This window comes from Solanum stenotomum, chromosome 6, assembly GCF_019186545.1.
Source record: "Solanum stenotomum isolate F172 chromosome 6, ASM1918654v1, whole genome shotgun sequence".
Classification (NCBI taxonomy): Eukaryota; Viridiplantae; Streptophyta; class Magnoliopsida; order Solanales; family Solanaceae; genus Solanum; species Solanum stenotomum.
In genome coordinates this window covers 55,109,137-55,130,173 of record NC_064287.1, presented here as the reverse complement: position 1 = coordinate 55,130,173, position 21,037 = coordinate 55,109,137, and the positions used below count along the sequence as shown (strand labels likewise).

The following is a 21,037-nucleotide window of genomic DNA, read 5'->3' as shown; positions in this document are numbered from 1 at the left end:
AAAAATATCATATAAAACTAAAATAGATAAAGTAATATTTTTCATAAATCACACAATATTTTATCTATATACATAATATTATTTCCTTACAAAACACGTTAAACTAATTGGCTAGTAATCACTGACCACCCTTTAATCTATATGCCGGAGCTATGAGCAAGACTAACTCTTACTTGCTCAAGGTATATAATCAATGAAAACCTTACAAGAAAGTTCATAAAACAAAAAACAAAAAAACTTCAAAAAGCTTAAAAAGATAACTGATTTTCTCATAAAGAAAGTGCCTTCCCACCTTCCTAAAAAGTCCCCACCCCCACTAGTTACAAGTAGGGTAATATTGTCTTAAAAATTCATCTTTCTTTTTATTTTTATTTTTCACTTTGATCTACAAAAGAATTTTATAGCTACATACAAATTAAAATTTCTTCTCCATGTTGGATAATTCTTCCTCTTCAGAAGCTTTTATTAATTCTGGGGATTCTAATAGAAGGAAAAGAAGACCAGCTGGTACACCAGGTAATAATTATTAACAAGTCTTGAATTTGGAATCAAATTTTCTTTTGTCGAAAAATTATACTGTTTGTGTAAATAGGTTAAAAACGTTGAATCCTGTGTTATAAAGGGGTTTCAAGAATTGCTTTAGGTTAAGAGTTTAAATTCTAGGTGTGACGTTTTATCTATTACTATTTTAAATCTCTTTTTCTATAAATTCCTGACTCTGTCACCATAGTTATAATTAGTGTTTATCCTCTCTTTTTTTTTATTATGATTTTTATATATTTATAAACTGTTGAATCCCTTGATACGAAGAAATAGGGGTTCAAGAATTGCATCTAGGAGTGACCTTCTATTAGTATTTTTTTATATAACAAAATTATTATATAAATTTCTAGCTCAGTCGCTAACCAGTAACAAGTCTTGAGTTTTCTTGTTACATTTATAATATTTTAAGGACCTTAATATAAGGTAAAAATCTAGTGAAATGGAAAAGGGGTTAAAGATATGCTTCTTTGTAATAATAACATCTTCTTTGTTATTTATAAACTATTGAATTTTTTTTTGTTATATATAAATTGTTGAATCCCTTTGATTATGTTAGATCCGGATGCAGAAGTGGTTTCACTTTCCCCAAAAACACTATTGGAATCAGATAGATATATATGTGAGATTTGTAACCAAGGTTTTCAAAGGGATCAAAACTTGCAAATGCATAGGAGAAGACACAAAGTGCCATGGAAATTAGTGAAAAGAGAAAATCCACAAGTTAAAAAAAGAGTATTTGTTTGTCCTGAGCCAAGTTGTTTACACCATGATCCTTGTCATGCCCTTGGTGATCTTGTTGGGATAAAGAAACATTTTAGAAGGAAACATAGTGATAATAAGCAATGGATTTGTGATAAATGTGGCAAAGGTTATGCTGTTCAATCTGATTACAAAGCACATCTCAAGACTTGTGGTACTAGAGGACATTCTTGCGATTGTGGTCGCGTTTTTTCCAGGTAACTTTATTGTTTCTTATCAAGTTTAAATTATATATAAGTCTTATTGTTGGCAATAGATATATATATCCTCTATGTGACCTGATAGTATCGAAAGAAAAAAAAGTTATATTAGTAATATACATAACTTTAAGTTATATATAACGTCAATGCATAAGAAATTTTAAGAGGACAAGTGAGGCTAGCGATCAAGTGGTTGATCATCTCTACTAACAATTGGTAGATTGAAGATTTTAGTTTTTAGGAGGTAAATAGGGACACTATTGATCCTCCTATAAAAAGGAAAGAAGAAATTTTGAGTGATAAATTAAATAGTTAGTGTGATTAAATTTTACATCTCATAAAGTTTGCACCAACTTTAACTAGTGTTGTAGCAGATGATCTGTCTTATATTCAAAAGACTTACTTGTAACCTGATAGTAAAAACAAAAAGTATATAAAGCAAGAGCAAATCCTTTAACTATTTCTTGTCGAGTTTAATATATATGCTAGCTAGAAGGTATATATTATGGGCGTGAAAAGAGCTTAAATGACAGTTAAAATGGGATGGTAGGAGTAACTATTTTGCGGGTTTCATAAACCTAAAGCAGATCTTTTAACTTCTTTTTTTTTTTTTCAAGTTTAAGTTATGTACAGTGTCATATAAGATTTTTCTTTGGAGTGGGCGGGGGGGGGGGGTACTGTTAGGTTATCCAAATAATATCCATGTATAAATTGCCTTACAATATTAAATTTATAATTTTAAAAATAAAATATTTTATTAGCTACAACAAATTGGTTTCAGAAATTCTTTTCAGTAACAGTATGTATAGTTAAATTCTTTCTCATCATTTTCTTTTGGACTTTAATAAATAAAGGTGGAATATTCCAGAGTTTCAAGATTCCTTTAGCAGTTTCCTAACTACTGTAATGAACATTGTGACTTTCATGGAAATCTTTAACCTTTTCTTTACTCATTTCTTTTTCAAAGTACTCTATTTAAGTTTTTTTTTATATAGTCGAGGGTTTATCGAAATAATTTTTCTATCTTCTAAGCTAGAAATAAGGTCTTCACATATATATTATCCTCCTCAAACTTCATTCGTGAAATTACACTATCTTTCACTATAAAAAGAAATAGAATTAATTTTTTGCGTTAGTCATACTGAATATACTATTATTGTTATGTCCGGAATATGTGAAGAGGAGAGTAGTAAACAAACAAACACACATTCCTCAGTCTTTGATACAATTTCCAATAGAATTATGACTATACTCTAACTAGCACCTAGCCAATGGAAGTGATATATAAACTAGCTAGCCAATAGAATTATGTGCATCTTTGTTTGTGCTGCATATTAATTGACTTTCAGAGTATGATTATCTATGTTATTTTACCTTTTTGAACATTTTTACCATTTTAATTTTAATATCTTTTAATTAAAAAAATGGAAAAAAGATCAGTATATTTTAAAATAAAAAATATTATAGATTTTTTAAATTTCTAGCCATTTAACATTACCCTTTAATATTAATTAGTCTGAATTTAAGTTTTATATATAAGTTGATAATACAGAGATTTGTCTTATACACCGCACCAAAAGAGATATTTGGTAATAATAAATATTGTCGTAAAAATATTTAGTGATAATTGAGTTAACATTATATTGTCCAGCTAAATATAATAGAATGACTAGTTAATTAATGTCTGTGAATAGATTTTACATGTAATCATCTGATAAATGATTTAATTATGTAAATATTTTTTGTATATAAAACTTATATCCAAAATTTTGTCCCTTTTGCTTTCTTTTTTTTCACTTTTTCCTTTTCTATGGTAACCCTAGGAGAACTAGCCTCTTTTTCTTTTTTTTTTTCTTGTCTTATTACTACCCCTAGATATATACCTAGTTAGCTAACTTTGTTTGTAAAGTTCAAGACACTAAATTATTGATTGGTTATTTATTCTTGATCACAAGCTAATTAATTAATATATATATATTTGAACATGCATTTTGTAGAGTGGAAAGTTTTATTGAGCACCAAGACACTTGCACTATAAAGAGAATTAGGCCAAATTTACAAACATTGCAACCAACGACTGCTTGTTCTTCAAGTACTAGCCTTTCAAGTGACACAAATTTACCAAAATTAGCCATAATGCCTTTACCAAATAGTACAAATTTAGAACTTGGCCTAAGAAGTACTAGTCATCATGAAAATATTATTGAAGAACCACATTTGAAATTATCAATTGGATCATCATCATCACCAAAAAATGGTCATCATGAGGTACTTAATTTGGTTATGGCTGAAAAGGCGTATGCTGAGGAAGCACGTAGGAACGCGAAGAGGGAGATGGAATACGCGGAGAGGGAATTCGAGAATGCAAAGAGAATTAGACAACAAGCACAAGGTGAAATTGAAAGAGCAAAAAAATTGAAAGAGGAAGCTATTAAGAGAATAAGTTCATCAATTTTGGAAATTACTTGTCATGCTTGCAAAAATAAGTTTCAACAAAATGCACCAATTGATAATGTTGATCAGTCTTCTCCACCTATGAGTTACATGTCTTCAGCAACAACAGATGGTGAAAGAGAGCAATGACCCAAAAAATATTATGTAATGTGTTGGTTAGGATTTTTTTTGTTAGTTGGTATATTTGTGTTCATTGTATTTTGTCAATTAATGTAGGGTTTTAGTATGTGTTTATTATTATGAATAGACTCATTGTGAATCATTCCAACAATTATTTCAAATTTTGTTTTTTTTTTTTGGCAATAAGGGGATGATAATACTATGAATTATATTTGTTGAGATTGATGAGGTGTAGTTGTTGTTTCGATGAGGGACTTGCTTTAGTGGTAGATCTCATAATTGGATTATGTTATGAGCATTTGGGGCATTAAGTGGGCCTTTGGCAATATACATCACTTTAAGAAATATTGAAACTCGATCTCAGAAAGTTAATTTTATTTGAAAAAATCATTTCAAATTGTAAGTCGATATTAAAAAAAATCAAAAATTAATTTCCCAAGATCAATTTTCTTTTTTGGAAGTCGGTTTTTTTAATAGTAATGAGATTTCAAATATTTTTTATTTTAAATTGATGAAGTTGAAGTTGAAAATGAAGTCAGGTTTGATTATATAATATTTTACGAAAGAGAGAGACAAGAACTTAATTTATAAGAATTCATTTGATGAAATTGGAAAACAAAGTTTGAAGTACTTTCACATGTTTGAAAACATGTTATGTGGTCTGAATAATTCATGTAATTAAGAGTAAGATAAAAATAATAAGATTCAATATATTTTCTTAAAATCTTTGATTGTGATCATATAATTGAAATTGAAAAGTCAATTTGGATAACTTTGAGATCCATATTTTCAGATAATGGTTTCACTCTTTACTATATAATTATGTGTTGTTTGGTCAACAAAGAAAAACATGATATATATATATATATATATATATATCATGGCATAACAATATTGTAGCATGATGAATTGTAGGACCAATGTCCATTACAGATTGTTTGTGACAATGTTTATACCTAAACTTCATATCTATCATGGAAAGGATAATAATGTCTTATATATATAAAAAAAAATTACTTTGAACTTCAAAAATGATAAGTATTTTAAAATTGATGATTTTTAGTAAAAACGATAAGTATTTTGAGACACAGAAACTAGTATTTGACAAATACAAAGTCTTTGGTGTCAAGTAGTTTTTATTTGGTTTCTTAGTCACTAAAGTAGTCGGAAATTGGTGAGATTTGGTTTAGTTTGGTTAATGATGAAGTTGGTCATATTTTCAGTGCCAATTGATATCTCACTCACAACACAAAAGCAGAAAAGTCTCTTTCATAGGCTCTCACTTTTATCAGTGAAAAAAATTAATTAATCTCTTTGTTGGAATTTATTTGATTAAATTTAACTTCACGAAGTTTAAGAAAGTAAAAAAATGTGGTTTTAAATTAAAAGTATATTTCCTCTGTCCAACAATAATTGTTGATTATTGACTTTACACACCTCTTAAGAAACAACAAATTATAAGGGTAATATTACTCCCTCCGTCCCATTTAATATGTCACATTTTTACTTTGCACTTGCATTAAAAAATGATGTAACTTTACCCTTCTACTCTTCTACCCTTATTTATTTAAAATGGGACGGAGGGAGTATTATATTATCCTTTGACTTTATTAAATTTAATGCTTTGAGAAATGTGTTAGATGATAAATAGTATTTAATAGGAAGGACAAAATAATAGACACAAAAGGAAAATTAAATTGATTTTCTAAATTGGACAAGTATTGTTGGATAACTATATTTAGTATATAGTGGACAATTATTATTAAACAGAGCGAGTATCAAAATACTCTATAATCGTGTGGTTTTAAAAATGTCAAGTAAAATTTTAATGACAAATTGAGGGTATGGCAAACCCAAGGCAATCGTGCGGATTTTGAGGTAGTACTCGATATAAGCGATACATATGAAACCTTACACGAATAATCTCACATCAAAAAGGGAAAGAAGAGTGAAATATTATATAAGACGCATCATAAATTCACATGATGATATGTTCACTTTTGGTTCGATTAAATGGCGGAATCAAAAGACATTTCAGTAAGGACTATTGGGTCAAAGCAAACAATACGTAATATGGGCTTCACTAAAAGAATGAGGCCCATAACCATAACAAAGCCCGTGAGGATCTAAGACATATATTGCATGTGAGATTTTTAAGGATATGATCTCAATTAAAAATCAAAATAATATTTCCTTTTTAATACTATTTTCTTTTTAATCAAATTAAAAAGGAATCCCTCGTCTCAATTTATATAATACTATTTTCTTTTTAAACAAATTAAAAAGGAATGACATTATTTATATTTAGTAATAATTTGACTTCAAGTTATTCATTGTCCTCTTAATGAAACAATGTAATGACCCTAAAGGTCATTTTTGGAAATTTTCATAAAATGACCGTTTTACCCCTCCCTATAGTTGCCCCGAGTCCTAATTGTTGTATTTTCGAAGTTGGTTTGGAGGAAAATTGATGAAAAGTTGAATTTTTGGAAAGTTGAGTTTTTAAGAGTTAAAGTTTGGTTAAAAGTGTTATTTTGAGTCATTTGGAGTTTCGAGACTCAAATCGGATTTCTGTCGATTCCAGCAGTTTTAGAATGTCAAAACAGGTCTATGAGAATTTTACGGAGTCGAATTTGGAGTTAAAACAAAGATTTGAGGTCCTAAGTTGCTAAAATTGTGAAATTTTGATCAAGAGTTGACTTTGGTCAACAAACGAGGTTCCGGTGCTCGAAATGGAATTCCGAGGGCACCGTTGGATTCAGGGGGTGATTCTAAGTCTAGAATGAGTCTTGGTTGAATTTTTAGAGGCCCCGAGTGCGTTTCGAGTTTTTGAGCCTAAAGTTAGTTTCTTGACGCCTTATCGGATACCGGGTCAAGGAGACCTCGAATTCAAATTCCGACGATTTCATTGAGTCCGAAATGTCATTTTCAAGCTAGTAGCATATTTGGTTTGTGTTCGGGAAGTGCCAAATGAGTTTTGGGTGAGCTTTTAAGCTTCTTGGATGCTTTGACACTATTTCAGCAAATTGTGGCAACTAAAGGGTTCATTATTAGTTTTAAAGGTCGAAAAATTATTCCGAAGGTTCTGAAATTTTGAGCATGAATTATAGGACTTATCTGCAAATTTTGGTGCATTTTCGCTAACCCGAGATTGGACTTTTATCGCAAATAAGAAATAATTATTTACCGAGTAAAAATGATATTTGACTAGGCAAACGAGCATGAAATTGAGCTCCGATTGAACGAGCAGGTCCGTATCATTGTTTAAGACATTTAAAAAAAAGAATCGGGTCATTTCACTATCGTATGAGGAAATTACGGCCTTTTTAGTGAAAGATTAACTGCTGTTTTTCTGGTGCATAACAGCCATGTACTGTTATAAAAATCTCAGACTGTGTTCATTTGGTATTTTGAGCATATCGGGAGTTCTAGAGATCGGAATGGAGTGATTCTTACGGGTTTCTTCTTGAATTAATATGAGGGTTAGTATTCAATCTTCAATTCGACATTTTCTCATAATTTCTTTATCTGGTTTTTTTTCCTATCCGTAAATCTCTTGGGAAAAATTGGGGTTTTATCGATTTGGACTCCCTTTTTGATGAAAAAGGTATATTTACGATCCTTATGTTATGGGTAAACTGATTTTAACATAAAATTATTGATTCATCGATTATTTTCATCATATTAACCGCGTACAATTTGGACTTTCCCGGTAAAGTTAAAGTTTGATAAATTGAGAATTTCAAGGTCGATCTTAACTCCGTTTTTGATGAAATTTCATATTTGAACTTATCTAAGCATGGGTAAGATGTTTTTCAAGAGATATTTCATTTTCGAGTCGGGGTTTCGGATCCGAATATTTTAGGCTTCTTCAAGAACGTGGATTTTCCTTCAAATTGAGTTTGTGAATTGATTTCAACTCCGTTTTCAAATTGGTTTTCACCATTAGCTTCCAAATACTTTAAGGATCATTTTACATCAAAAATTTCCAGATTTGGGTATCGTTTTCCGGTATGAGACTTTTGGACCGTTTTGCCCTTTTTCCCTAAATTTCTTGATTTTGGTGTCATTGGACTCGAATTGTGATTGTGAATAATTGTTTGAATAGATTATCGTGATCCGGATTATACTCGGAAAGGAAAGGCTCAAGTCAAGTAACTTTTGGAGTTCGTTTTAAGGCAAGTGGCTTCCAAACTTTGTAAAACTCTTAGACTACGCATGACTACTTTCCTAATTGTGTTGGGGAGTAATGGGGATTGAGGATGGGTTTTATTTGTTGATTGAAATTGTTGTAAATGAAAGATGGGGAATAAAACGAGCTAAATGTGTTATATGTGACTTGAATTTGTTGAATAAGTCATGTGATAACTGATATTGAGGGGATAGAAGAGCATGAGTAGGCTATGATTGATACAGACATTGAGGTTGAGACAGATGATGTGTAATACTATGATGTGGTCGTGATATGGTTGTGATTGAGACAGATGATGTGTAATACTATGATGTGGTCGTGATATGGTTGTGATTGAGACAGATGATGTGTAATACTATGATGTGGTCGTGATATGGTTGTGATTGAGACAGATGATGTGTAATACTATGATGTGGTCGTGATATGGTTGTGATTGAGACAGATGATGTGTAATACTATGATGTGGTCGTGATATGGTTGTGATTGAGACAGATGATGTGTAATACTATGATGTGGTCGTGATATGGTTGTGATTGAGACAGATGATGTGTAATACTATGATGTGGTCGTGATATGGTTGTGATTGAGACAGATGATGTGTAATACTATGATGTGATCGTGATATGATTGTGATTGATGACATGTGCATATTCATTATTCATCCCATGTGTGAACTATCTGTTGCATGAGTTCTGAGACACTGATATGAGGATGGATGGATATGAGACACAGTTGAGACTAGCTCCGGCTAGAGATATATGAGATGGACTAGCTCCGGCTAGCGATTTGGATGCCGATGGGATCTGGTTCCGGCGGTGATACATGGTCCATGTGTGGCCCCCATGGGTTCTGATTTGAGTATTCAGCGCGGACTGATTACGTCAACAGATGTGTATCGTAGGACAGACATGCATCACGACTACATGACATCATTATTGCATTTTGCATCGCATTTGCCTTATCTTTGTCTGTGATGTGTGGATTGTATCGGTTTACCCTTCTTATGTGGAATTTGATCTACTTGCTCTTATTTGTTGATCTGAGGTTGATGAGGATATACTGTTGGTTCTGGCTGTTGAATATGATCTGTTTAGTATAGGTTGGTTGGTTTGCTGCTAGATTGAAGTTTCGGTGGTTCGGTTGGGATTGAAAGGAGTTGTTTGTAGCTGCTAGTTTTGCTTAGTTTAGAGTTACTTGCGAGTACCTGTGGTTTTCGGTACTCACCCTTGCTTCTACACAATTGTGTAGGTTGACAGCTCTCTCTCAGATTCGGCTTAGTATTTTCTTTAGCAGATTGAGCTTCGAGACATACTCGAGAGGTAGCGGTTCATTCCAGACGTGCCCTTGAGTTATCTTTACTTTCAGTTTTGTTCTATTCGAGAACTATACTCTGAGACTTGTATATTTTTATTCGAATTCTGTATTTAGAGGTTTGTACATGTGACAACCAAATTCTGGGTAGTGTTAAGTCTTAATTAAAGTCTTCCGCTTATTTATTATCTTTTATTCTCGTATTTCTACTTTTCTATCGTTGTGGTTGGGTTAGGCTGACGTGTCCGATGGGAAATGGACACGTGCCATCACATCCGGATTTGGGTTGTGACAAACAATTTTATAGTCAAAGAATTTTTGATGACTTATTTTAAACTTTAAGTTTTAAAAGTTTTTTCTTTCCTTTTAAACTTTGTACCCAATCGAACATATTCACGTAAATTGAGACATAAGCTAAAATCTTCAACTTAAAAGCCACGAAAATTAAGCTGAGTTGATCATATATTCTCCACAAAAATGACTACACTAATATCACTAGTCAACCTAAGTTAAGAAGATATCCCCACAACAAAAATAGAACATACACACCCCCAATTTTTCAAAGCATCTACTATCTTGGACGAAGCGACATCACGTGACAATTACTTTATCAAAAAGGTTTACACGTGCAGAATTGATAGATAAGAAAAAACGTGACACCGCCTGACAATGTTTGACACTTGACACATTGATTAAGTACCTTATTTTCCTCTTCAAAGTCAAAAGTTCTCTTCTAATATAAATATCGACACTACATATGAAAAATTCGGTGTACGCCCCATTGATGATCATTCACTCTTGTTGAAGTTTAGAGATGATAATATTGTAGAAATTAGAGAACCAACAAGTCCAACTACAAAAAATGCATTAGGGACATACATTAGGGAAAAATAGCTATGCATCTTTGCACCTGAGGTGCCATCTAAGAATGTTCTCTTTTGAAATTCCACAGTTACACCTAGTGATGCTCCAGCTGCAGTTGCCAATAGTCCAAACATGATCTACATACCATTAGAGGCGGAGTTAGAATTTTTTGATAATTTGGTATAGAAGAAAATATTTTTTAATTTCTCCATGTTTTATTAGTCAGAGATTTATAAGAAATAATTTGATCTCTACCTCCAAGGTATATAGGAGTAAGATCTGTGTACACTCAACTTTTCCACACTTTACTATATAGGATTATGTTGAGTATATTATTGTTGTTGTTGTTCTCATGTTCGATTAGTAAAAAAAAATCAAAAATATTTTTCGTAGAGAAACAAGTACCTTGTCAATAACTTTCCTAGTTGATGTAGGGAAAACAAATTCTACAAATAGTATTCGACATTGATTGTATCCTCACCGCCCTTAAGTGAACTGCATCTTCACCCCTACCCCCAGCGGCAAAGTTAAATTTTAACTAAGCGGGTTCAAAATATGAAGAAGTAAACACACAAACAATTTGAAAGGGATCAACATCTACTATATATGGATTAAAAAAAATTAGTAATATAAACAATGTATTTTTCACCAGAAAGGTTCAAATAAACTCCCTCAATCCTAGTTGGCTTCGTTGGGCCTATCCCCACCACCTCACCCTCACATCCCATAATATCTGTCTTGATTATGTACAAATGATTTTATGATAATAAATTTTGTTTACTTACCAAAAGAAACTCATTTATTTTTTGAAAAAAAATATTTTCCTTCATGAACACTCCCACAAATACAAAATCATAATCAAAATTACTAAATTTTATCGAACCCCCTAAGTCGAACAGTTGCTCCGTATATATAATTGAAAAGAGAAAACAAAAAATGAGTGAAGCAGAAAATTTAAGTTTGGGATCTTAGTAGCTTAGTTAATTTGTTATTATGATTCAGTTTCTCATTTTCTCTTCCCTACACCTAATGTAATAAAAAAAGATTATTTTAAAAAATAAATATAAACTATAGTTTACCTTGTCAGCAATAAGTTGAACCAAGTGAAACATGTGGTGATCTATGAGTTGTTTCTTTGCTATCATGTAATATGCTGCAAATGGAAGTAGCAATACAGTGTAGCAAATCCCCATTATCATTATACCAAATACGAATCTGGAAAAAAAATAAAAAATTATAAGTGAAAATATTATTGATCCCTTTAAAAAAAAATCTTCATCTTATCAATTTTTAATGAATTTATCAATGCTTGATGATAGGTTAATCAGGAGTTAAAATTTTATATAAAGAAAACATTTATAAAATAAATATACAATTAAGTTGATTATATTGCACAATTTGAATTTTGTAACTATTAATTACAATATGAATAATATTAATGTATGTGCTAAAAACAATTTTAATCATATCACATAATAAATTAACATAAAGGAAATGAAAATAATTAAAATAATAATCGACAATAAATTAAGTGTATATAGTAGGATACCACTTTATGAACTTCAAAAATGATGAATTCTTAATCAAAGAGCTATGTTACACCAATTCTTTTATACACTACAAATATCATATATCTATAAATGTAAATATAGATTGTTGTTATAATATTACGATCATCATTAAAAGGACATTATATTCAATGAAATTGATAAATTGTCATCACTATATAAATATTTTTACCATGCAAATGATTTTATGGATTAGAACCAAAATGTAGTTAGAGAACTCTTCTAAATGAGGTATTAATCAGAATTATTGATCTGACTAATTCAAATTTGTATCGATCAAATATAGAGAAAGGGAGATTAATTATTTACCTGAATGTCTCAAAAAGGTGGTAGTCAATCTGAGTATTCATATAAGGAACTTCATTATTATACATCACAAGTGATGAAATCAACAAAGAAGCTAAGGTTACAACCCTAGCAATTACTACAATTAATGGAATTTTATTTGATGATGAAAATGAAGAAGAAGGCCTTTCATCATAATCATATTCAACCATTTTTTTTTTAATCTTTTCACATGAAAATCCTCTTCTTCATTAGCAAATGATTAAAAAAAATTGTTTATATAATCTTGATCCGTTATATGTGATATGTTGAAAGATGACTGATTCAAATTAGGACATATGTCCTATGTACAAATTAAAGGATTTTTTGTTATTTAATTTTGGCTTTAAACAATTTTTTTTATAAAATAAATAAATAAAAGTTTTAAAAAGGTACTAATTAAACTTGGCTCAATTTATTACCTAAATTGTTTGCATTTACTAAGCAAATTATAATATATAAACTTTGTGTTTTGATCGTCTCAATCGACATATATTTTGAGTTGCATCTATATAAAAATTTAATTGTATTGTGCTAAGAGTAAACAATTACCCCTAAAATATAATGTGACGCCCCAAAAAAGGAAAAGATTTTGGTTCGAAATGTTTTTTCCTTTAATAGAACCTATTTGCATGTGTTAGGATAGTTGTGATATAAAGTTTTTATATCGGTGGGACAAGTCATCTTTTAATTCCTTTTAAGGCCTAGCTCATTTCATCTTATTTAATTGAGTGTGTATATAAATTAAATTTAGAGATTTATTTTTCGTAATTTATTTGAACAATTTGTTTATTTGAATTAAACAAAAAGTATTGTCTGATCAGCTAAGAAGCAACAAGTTTTGTTTGTTCAGAAAGGTAAATGTTGCATTTGTTCAGAAAAGGAGTAACTCTTCATGAAAAGTTTCCTTCTCAAATTCTATAAATACGAAGCATTTTCAGAAGTAGTGAATTAATTGCATATATGTTTCATATTTTTTGTGTGTCCTGATAGAGAATTGTTTGTCATCACTTAAAGAATATACATGCGATTACTCTTGGAAAATAGTGATACTTCACGTCTCAAAATTTTAATTTCTCTGCTATTTTTCTTCTAACAACATGTGATCGAGCCAGTAAGCTTTGAATATCAGAACGTTAATTATACCAAAAAAAAGAAAGAAAGGAAACTCATATCACTAGTCAACCAAGAAATTTAGGTATGATCAACACAACACATTAAAGTAAATGACACATACATTAATCATAAAAAGTTACACCATAATAATTTTGTAAATTTCTTAAACATAGAATTATATATAATTAAGAGTATAATCATTCACTCTTTTGGAGACTCAAAGATGATAGGACAGAAGAAATTCCAGAGCTCACAAATGCAGCAACAAGAAATGCATTTGGAATATACATTAATCCCAAAAAGTAATCAATTTTTGAGTTATTTTCTGTATAAACAACTTTTTGTAAATCCACAGTTGCACCTAGTGCTGCCCCAGCTGCCGTTGCTATTATGCCAAATGTAATCTGCACATATTAAAAAAAAAACCACAATATTAAATAATAATTTTGTTACAAAATTTGAAGGGGGGCCGGGCCGCCTTGTGGCTTAACTGATAAAGTTGTTGTCAATATGTGATTAGAAGGTCACGACATCGTCAAGCTATAAAAACAATTTCTTGTAGAAATACAAGATAAGGTTGTGTATGATAGACCTTTGTGATCAGGCCATTATCCGTACCCCACACATGAGATTATTTAATTTCATTTGGTTTTGAATAAAAGAAAAATAATTTCGGGATAGAATATGAGATTATTTAATTTCGTTTTAGGTTGGATTATTAATTTAGTACATAAAACATAAACTCAAAAAATACAATAAATTATGTTATTAAAAAAAAAAAAAAAAATTTGCTAACCTTGTCACCATAAAATTGAAAGTTGTGAAAGCTCTTGTGCTTTATAAGATTCTTCTTTGCTATGAGATAATATACTGCAAATGGAATATGCAATGTATTGTATATAATTCCAGCTATCATTACAGCAAACATGTACCTGTACAAGAATACACACACAAAAAAAAATGTAAATTAAAAAATCGACTTTAGTCAGAGCGGGGAGGATCCTATTCATGAAGATTCCGTAACTATTTTAAAAATGTAAAATGAGTTTGACATAATTGGGAACTTTTTTGGTAAGAATTGGAAGGAATTACTAATTAATAGATTACTTCACACTTAATTAGAGCTTGTTGGCTCGAACCTTGGATATGAAAACAAAAATGTTTAGGAATTAGTGAGTGACAAATTTTGTAATTAAATAACAAAATCTGTCTAATTCTATTTAGCAATTGATTAGCGATATCTTATAAAAAAAATATATGTTAAAACGGTGAAATTCCTAACTAATTCAAGTTTCTTTTTTGTAGTACAGTATTCGATGATATAATCAAAGTATACCGATCCGAACATCACTGTTATAAAGATTAAATAGAAAGAAAAAAAGAAGGATTAGAAAGTATAATTACCTGTATGAGTTGTAATAATCATACTCAAGTTTGGCTCCATTATCCAAAGTAACTTTATTACTCCTCAACACAATTATAGAAACCACAATACAAACTATAGTAATTAACCTTGCTACTAATATAATCAGTGGCAATTTTGATGAAGAAGGAGGCTTTTCATTAAAATTATATTGAGGCATCTCAAACTCCATTTAAATTTCTCAAATATTTCAATGAATGCTTATTATAAGGTTAAATATAATGGTCTCTCTAGCTATATATATATATAAAAGGAATAATTAATGTGGACTAAATTGTAAGATTCTTTCAACAAGAATTAGATTATTGTAATTACTTAATTGGTCTTCTATATTGAACATTATTTTGAACCAGTCAAAATGTAGAGAAAAATCTACCTTATATTATTGGAATTTTGAGTAGACTATTGTGCCCCTAGACAAATTAAATATTCAATCAAATGTTTCTTCCATAATGCCATTATTTGTATGAATATTTTTTTTTGACTGTATAGCAAAATATTATTATGAAGAAGATATAATATAAATAATACTATACAAAATATTTGGTTTGAAAAAAAAAAGTGAAAAGTTTCAATTTATAGAGGATGACTATCTCACCTTTTGATTTTATCGATATTGTTGTTTCATTTACATTGGTTATTTATATTATATTTTATAGTTAATACTTTTCTTGCATCATTGCTTTTCTTTCAAATTTTTTCTCGAGTCAAGATTCTATCGAAAATAGTTTTTCTATCTTTTTCAGAGATAAGGTGTAATCTGTGTACACCTCAACCTCTCTAGACATCACTTGTGAGTCTATAATAAATATGTTATCGTTGTTGATATTCTTATATATTTTGGTTTTTTTTTTTTTTTTGGTTATTTAACATAAATTAAAATATAAAGGTATTTTTAAAAATTATTTTTGAAAAGGCGTTGGTTTCATAACGCAGTAGACCAGTTCTATATTCAAAACTTCTATAATACGTTTATAGTGACATTAATGTTTCTTTTGGATTAGGTCAACAAGTATTGACAAATTCTTCAACTTCCATTATAAGAAACTCTCCCACATTCGGGCCTATTATTGATAGTGGTTTTACTGATGTTTAAGATAGCTTGCTTACCAAGCTGTCAATACTGACAGAGTCACGATTTTCATTAATGGAGTTCAAAAAATGTAAAAATTAACACACAAAAAAGTCAAAGGCAGCTCAATAAATGCTACATATACATAAAAATAATTTTAGTTATATATAAATAATGATTTATTTTTTTTAGTCAAGAGTGTTCAAATGAACTCCCTCGACTCTACCAACCCTGATCGCTACGAAAGAAGCGAAAGTACCATGAGATAACATAAATTATAACACTAAGGATGGTACTAGAAACCATCAGTACTAGGCGCCTCTTCGTTGACGTGTTTGCTCGAGAAAAATTATGGAATTTCAAAGCTCTTCGTCAATGTGTTCTTTTTGCTAAAGATATTTTTGAAATTTCAATGTCTATGCTTTAAAGATGCTTTTCTACTATAGTTTTGTCTCACATCAATAAAAGATTTTTCCCAAATTAATAAGTGGGAAGAGTAAATTAATATATCTTTTACAACAACCTATACATCAAGCTTTTGTATCCCATATACTTAGACCTAGTGACACTTTAATTTCTACCTATATATCTTTTACAACACCAAGAAAACTAAGGTATAACTGACCAAAGTTGGAGTACATAAATATACACACTTTACTATAGTCTATAATGTTGTTTACTCACACTTGATTGATCGATAAATGTGACGAACAAAGAGCAACGATGCACGGAAACCAATGGTCCCGAGCATGAGGAAGAAACCATAGCATATGCAAGCCATGTATCCGAAGAAAAACGAGGTTTGCATGAATCCAGACATGCCCGATCTCGCGTAGTAGTACAAGCAATAGGTGAAGATAAATAGGCCAGTTGATCCACCACAGAGAAATGACCTGTTAGCGAGGGAAAATTCAGTCGTTAATAGTCATGTTTTGATCCTATTAGCCAATAACTACCAGAAGGGGGAGAACTCATCTTAGGATCAGTTTGAAAATGAACTTTATTTGGTTGTATTAGCAAGCTATATACTGCTCGGACTTTTCAAAAATGTTATTGCACTAGTGTCTAATCCTCCAGAAATGTAATACTTCTGGAGGATCCGACATCACCTGTTGACATTTTTGAAGAGTCCGAGCAACAAGTACTTTAGAATAACTAAGAAAGCTAGCAATCAAGAGAAGTAACATGGAACTATAGACACTTAACCTCCACCACCATTTATGATCTTCCGCGGCTAGTTGGAAATAAGTTGATGCAACAGTGACAAACGCGGTTACTATCAGCAGAAGAAGGAAGACTATAAACAACATGCTGTAAATTGTGTAGATTTTTTGACCCCATACACTTTCAAATATGTAATAAAGCTCGACGTAGATGGCACTAAAGGGTAAGAACCCTGTCATCGCCATCTGAGGGATGATACTACGGTACCAAAGGAGTACTGGAATTTCTCTGGGATACTTTGTGGTTCGACATGGAGCTTGGAAACCTGTTCTGCTATTTTTGGCAGCAATTCCCCCTAATACGAGCAGTGGAGATGTGACTAATGTCAACATAAGTACTATTAACATAATTGTACTGAATGGTAGAGCAGCAGTAGAACTATAACTAACTGCAACAGAATTGAGGAAGCAGAACGTTAACGCGAGTGGCCCAAAGAAGAGACATCCAGTCCAGACCAGATTCTTTACCTGTTAAAGGCAGAGTACTTTCAAATGTTAGCTGATCAATCAAAAGCAAAAAGTGCAAAAAACGCCAAAGTCTGTTGGAGCTTTAAGCGCGAAGCAGAATTAGAGAGTGATCACGCTTTTGAACAAGCCTTTAACAACATTACCATATGCCCTCTTTGTTGCATTGAAGGACTCTAACTATTCATATGATAAGTCATTGCTCAATATATTGACCTTTTCCAATTAGAGGCAGATCCAAGATTTGAAGTTTATGGGTTCAGGATTCTAATCTAAAATGTTAATGAATTCTACATCAATAATCTATACATATTCATATAGATTTTCAAGATAAATACAGGATTTGAACCAAAGTTACTGGGTCTGCTAAACTCGTAGACAACATACTAGGTTCCCCCTTGTCTCGAGTTCCACAACAGAAATCTCAACCGTGGATTTGAACCTTATCGTTTGTGCTCTCTTACGGGCAAGTAGTTTATGCTTAATCAGCTACGATAACAAAAAGGCATGATACACTAACAAGTTCAGTGTCTAGATGACAATATCTCAGCAACTATGGGAATATTACATCACTTACCCAATTAGTTCCTTCAAGCTGGCAATAGAAAGAGGTTGATGTGTATCCGGCAACGCCAGAAGTGAGTGCATATATAACCAGCAGGGCAGTGAATAGAGCTCCTCTATTGTAAGGATAAAACACCCCGACAAGCGCCATCAGGAATATAAAAATTGTCCTGTACAAGATAAACAATATACAATAATGCAAATGTTTCTTGTATTAGACTTAAATTTATCAGAACAACAGATTTCAGAGGACACTAACAATGTAAAGAGCTGAGAACCACAACCGAGTGCTGCAGCAAACAATGACTTGTGTTTCGGGAACCTAAAGACATCACCGTGTATGTACTTCCATCCCGTCTCCTCTTGATCATTAACTGCTTCTTCATCATGTGCATACCTTTTGCATACATTGTCAATTGAAAGAGTCACTTCTCGAGAAAATCAGATATAGTCAGACCTCTCTATAACAGACATATTTCACTATAACAGACAAGTTTTCTTTGGAACCATTGTTTTACTATATGTTATATGTAACAATATTTCGTTGTAGCAGCCAAAAAGTATCAGGACAAATATAGAGAGAGTTTTGACTCTTTGAAAAGGAGGGATAAACCACTTACTTTATAAAATCATTCTTAAGGACTCGCATAAGAATCGTGGCAAGGAAGCCGGTTAAAAGGAGGACAGTGACACAAGAATTGATAATCGAGAACCAATGGATCTCCAAGATATGCGGTAGAGAAGTCTGCATGAACTTATCCATTCGATTCTCAAACAGAATATCTGTTCCCTTCCATTTCGCGGTGTATGTGAACTCAGCATCGACTTCCCTATCCTCTGTCAGGTCCAAAACAGAATATGGATCCATTCGTGCAGTGATTTCAATAACACGGTCCATGTTATAGTGGATATCGAAATGTATGTGTTTGTATAGAAAGTACTTGTAATATTTTGTATCCTCTGTCTCTTCCCTATTCTCAACTCTTCCGATAAGGCCCCATACGGGCAATTCATCGTAGTACATCTCAAAGTAATAGTCCTTATCAACAGCTCTTCGAAACTGAGCAACTTCATCCTTTGTTAACTTCTTTCGACAAAGCATTTCCGAGTATTTATCTACCAAGAAATCGAGTTCATAAGGACCACTCACGAGTTGATCCCCGTTTAAAACCTCACCTAGATCTTCCTTCTTTTCTTCTAATTTCACATGATCTGCATACAAACTCGAGTCACATAAGATTTCAAGTGTTCCAACGTACATCTTTCAAAATTTGTGATATGAATCGCGACTATAGTCTAACCTTATAGACAGATGCAGGATTTGAAATTTATGAGTTCTTACAACAGACATTAAATGTTCATACAAAATAATAACCGAGTTCATAGTCATATATTTATTTAATAAGTTTCATATACAGGGTTCGACAAAAGCTATTGAATTCACGTGCTCCACATAAATACAATGATAGAAAAGTTGTAGAATGAACCTGGTATGCAGAATGGCAGATCATAATATCTGTATGATTCACTGTAAAACAAGAAAACAAGATTGTCATTAGAAAATCATAAAATTTGTTTTACATATTCAAAAAAGGCACAACACAATATGTTGTTCAGACTCTTCAAAAATGTCAACAGGTATGTGTCAGATTCTCCAGAAGTAGTGTATTTTTAGAGTTTCCGACACAGATGTTTGAATTGAAAGTGAAGAGTACATGCAACTTAGAAACTCGGTATACTAAATATTATCATGCATTCACCAGTGGCAGAGCTAGAAATTTATATAAAGGGATTCGAAAAAATACTAAAATGCCATAATTGAAATTTTACTTATTGTGACATAAACCTAAAGCAAATTCAGCAGTTTATATATAATAATACTTCCTCTGTTCCAATTTACATGATAGTGTTTGAATTTCGCTATAAATTAGAACTAAGGGAGTAACAAATAAATAAAATAAAATTATGTTTACCAATCTAGACAGTATAATTTTTTGACGAATGAGATTCAAATTAAACCTCTTTTTTCTTTCTTACAAGCTCCGTCACTAAATGTTCACGCAGAATTCGAGGAAGGGTGAAATGTTGCAAAAAAAAAAATGTACCTGGGATTGTGAAAAGGGCCAATCTTATTAGCAAAAAGAGGAACATGATCTCCTTGTTTATAGAAATGATCATCAAAGGCATTGTAATCTTGGATAATAAAAATACGAAAAATAATTAAAAGGATTAACATGCAAATTGACAAAATAACATGAACTTTCTTCATCAAGGAATTTAATTAATTAACCAATCAAGATGAAGGTTAACTTAATTAATTAATTCTTGAGAAATACAAAGAAGAAATTAAGTGAAGAAGAAGATTATTTTTTATTTTATTTTTTTGGTAAAAAGGAAGAAAATTATTGAACGTGTGCATGATGGTTTATTAGTTTGTGATTTGTCTTATACATATAATAAATGTCCTTTGTTAATTTGTCTGTTAATAGAAGTTTTCAATGTTATCTTTTGTTTCAAATATAACCTAAAACAATTAAAAAAGGTTCAAATAAACCCTCGCTTGTTGTTATTTTTTATAAACGGTACGATAAAAAGATTGAAAGTATTAATTGAAAATGTCTCTTGGTATTTTTATTAAGCATAGAGGGAACGGAAAAAAAATCCTCATGATTTAAAATTTCAAAAAGAAGACAAAAGAAAAATAAACTATTTCAACAAACTAATCAAAATTTAAAATTTTAAGTTCATCCTAAAACCAGTAACTTATTATGCTAAAGAAATGACTGCAGTAACTAAAATAAATTTCAATATTTCCATCGAAAAATGTTTTTCTAAATAT

At 31.1% G+C, this 21,037-nt stretch overlaps 4 protein-coding genes across 4 annotated transcripts; 1 reads left to right on the top strand and 3 right to left on the bottom strand.

Annotated features, from left to right (window-relative positions):
* Window positions 1-236: 236 nt before the first annotated feature.
* LOC125867402 (zinc finger protein SHOOT GRAVITROPISM 5-like) lies at window positions 237-4,237 on the top strand. The gene is made up of 3 exons (XM_049547893.1): window positions 237-516; window positions 1,100-1,499; window positions 3,500-4,237. Exons 1-3 carry the CDS (start codon window positions 432-434, stop codon window positions 4,083-4,085), a joined length of 1,071 nt encoding a protein of 356 aa, XP_049403850.1. The 5' UTR covers window positions 237-431; the 3' UTR covers window positions 4,086-4,237.
* Window positions 4,238-10,357: 6,120 nt separating this feature from the next.
* LOC125867409 (CASP-like protein 4D1) lies at window positions 10,358-12,509 on the bottom strand. Its single transcript, XM_049547903.1, has 3 exons — window positions 12,321-12,509; window positions 11,523-11,658; window positions 10,358-10,580 (listed from the first exon to the last, which is right to left on the bottom strand). Exons 1-3 carry the CDS (start codon window positions 12,506-12,508, stop codon window positions 10,368-10,370), a joined length of 537 nt encoding a protein of 178 aa, XP_049403860.1. The 5' UTR covers window position 12,509; the 3' UTR covers window positions 10,358-10,367.
* A 1,022-nt stretch (window positions 12,510-13,531) lies between these two features.
* Window positions 13,532-15,078, bottom strand: LOC125867405 (CASP-like protein PIMP1). The gene is made up of 3 exons (XM_049547899.1): window positions 14,856-15,078; window positions 14,248-14,383; window positions 13,532-13,855 (listed from the first exon to the last, which is right to left on the bottom strand). Exons 1-3 carry the CDS (start codon window positions 15,044-15,046, stop codon window positions 13,649-13,651), a joined length of 534 nt encoding a protein of 177 aa, XP_049403856.1. The 5' UTR covers window positions 15,047-15,078; the 3' UTR covers window positions 13,532-13,648.
* A 1,532-nt stretch (window positions 15,079-16,610) lies between these two features.
* Window positions 16,611-20,535, bottom strand: LOC125867398 (transmembrane 9 superfamily member 2-like). The gene is made up of 7 exons (XM_049547889.1): window positions 20,304-20,535; window positions 19,686-19,726; window positions 18,819-19,410; window positions 18,458-18,595; window positions 18,212-18,368; window positions 17,153-17,637; window positions 16,611-16,839 (listed from the first exon to the last, which is right to left on the bottom strand). The coding sequence occupies exons 1-7, from the start codon at window positions 20,465-20,467 to the stop codon at window positions 16,623-16,625; spliced, it is 1,794 nt and encodes a 597-aa protein (XP_049403846.1). The 5' UTR covers window positions 20,468-20,535; the 3' UTR covers window positions 16,611-16,622.
* Window positions 20,536-21,037: the final 502 nt, after the last annotated feature.

What these genes read in the sequence shown, in the direction of transcription:
- LOC125867402 (XM_049547893.1), top strand. Translation starts at nt 432, where the DNA reads ATGTTGGATAATTCTTCCTCTTCAGAAGCTTTTATTAATTCTGGGGAT. An exon ending in AAGACCAGCTGGTACACCAG is followed by an intron (nt 517 to 1,099) that starts GTAATAATTATT and finishes TGATTATGTTAG; the next exon opens with ATCCGGATGCAGAAGTGGTT. An exon ending in TGTGGTCGCGTTTTTTCCAG is followed by an intron (nt 1,500 to 3,499) that starts GTAACTTTATTG and finishes TGCATTTTGTAG; the next exon opens with AGTGGAAAGTTTTATTGAGC.
- LOC125867409 (XM_049547903.1), bottom strand. Translation starts at nt 12,508, where the DNA reads ATGGTTGAATATGATTATGATGAAAGGCCTTCTTCTTCATTTTCATCA. An exon ending in CACCTTTTTGAGACATTCAG is followed by an intron (nt 11,659 to 12,320) that starts GTAAATAATTAA and finishes TTTTTTTTCCAG; the next exon opens with ATTCGTATTTGGTATAATGA. An exon ending in TTCAACTTATTGCTGACAAG is followed by an intron (nt 10,581 to 11,522) that starts GTAAACTATAGT and finishes AATGGTATGTAG; the next exon opens with ATCATGTTTGGACTATTGGC.
- LOC125867405 (XM_049547899.1), bottom strand. Translation starts at nt 15,046, where the DNA reads ATGGAGTTTGAGATGCCTCAATATAATTTTAATGAAAAGCCTCCTTCT. An exon ending in GATTATTACAACTCATACAG is followed by an intron (nt 14,384 to 14,855) that starts GTAATTATACTT and finishes ATTCTTGTACAG; the next exon opens with GTACATGTTTGCTGTAATGA. An exon ending in TTCAATTTTATGGTGACAAG is followed by an intron (nt 13,856 to 14,247) that starts GTTAGCAAATTT and finishes TAATATGTGCAG; the next exon opens with ATTACATTTGGCATAATAGC.
- LOC125867398 (XM_049547889.1), bottom strand. Translation starts at nt 20,467, where the DNA reads ATGAAGAAAGTTCATGTTATTTTGTCAATTTGCATGTTAATCCTTTTA. An exon ending in GGCCCTTTTCACAATCCCAG is followed by an intron (nt 19,727 to 20,303) that starts GTACATTTTTTT and finishes CTTGTTTTACAG; the next exon opens with TGAATCATACAGATATTATG. An exon ending in GATCATAAATGGTGGTGGAG is followed by an intron (nt 16,840 to 17,152) that starts GTTAAGTGTCTA and finishes CCTCGCTAACAG; the next exon opens with GTCATTTCTCTGTGGTGGAT.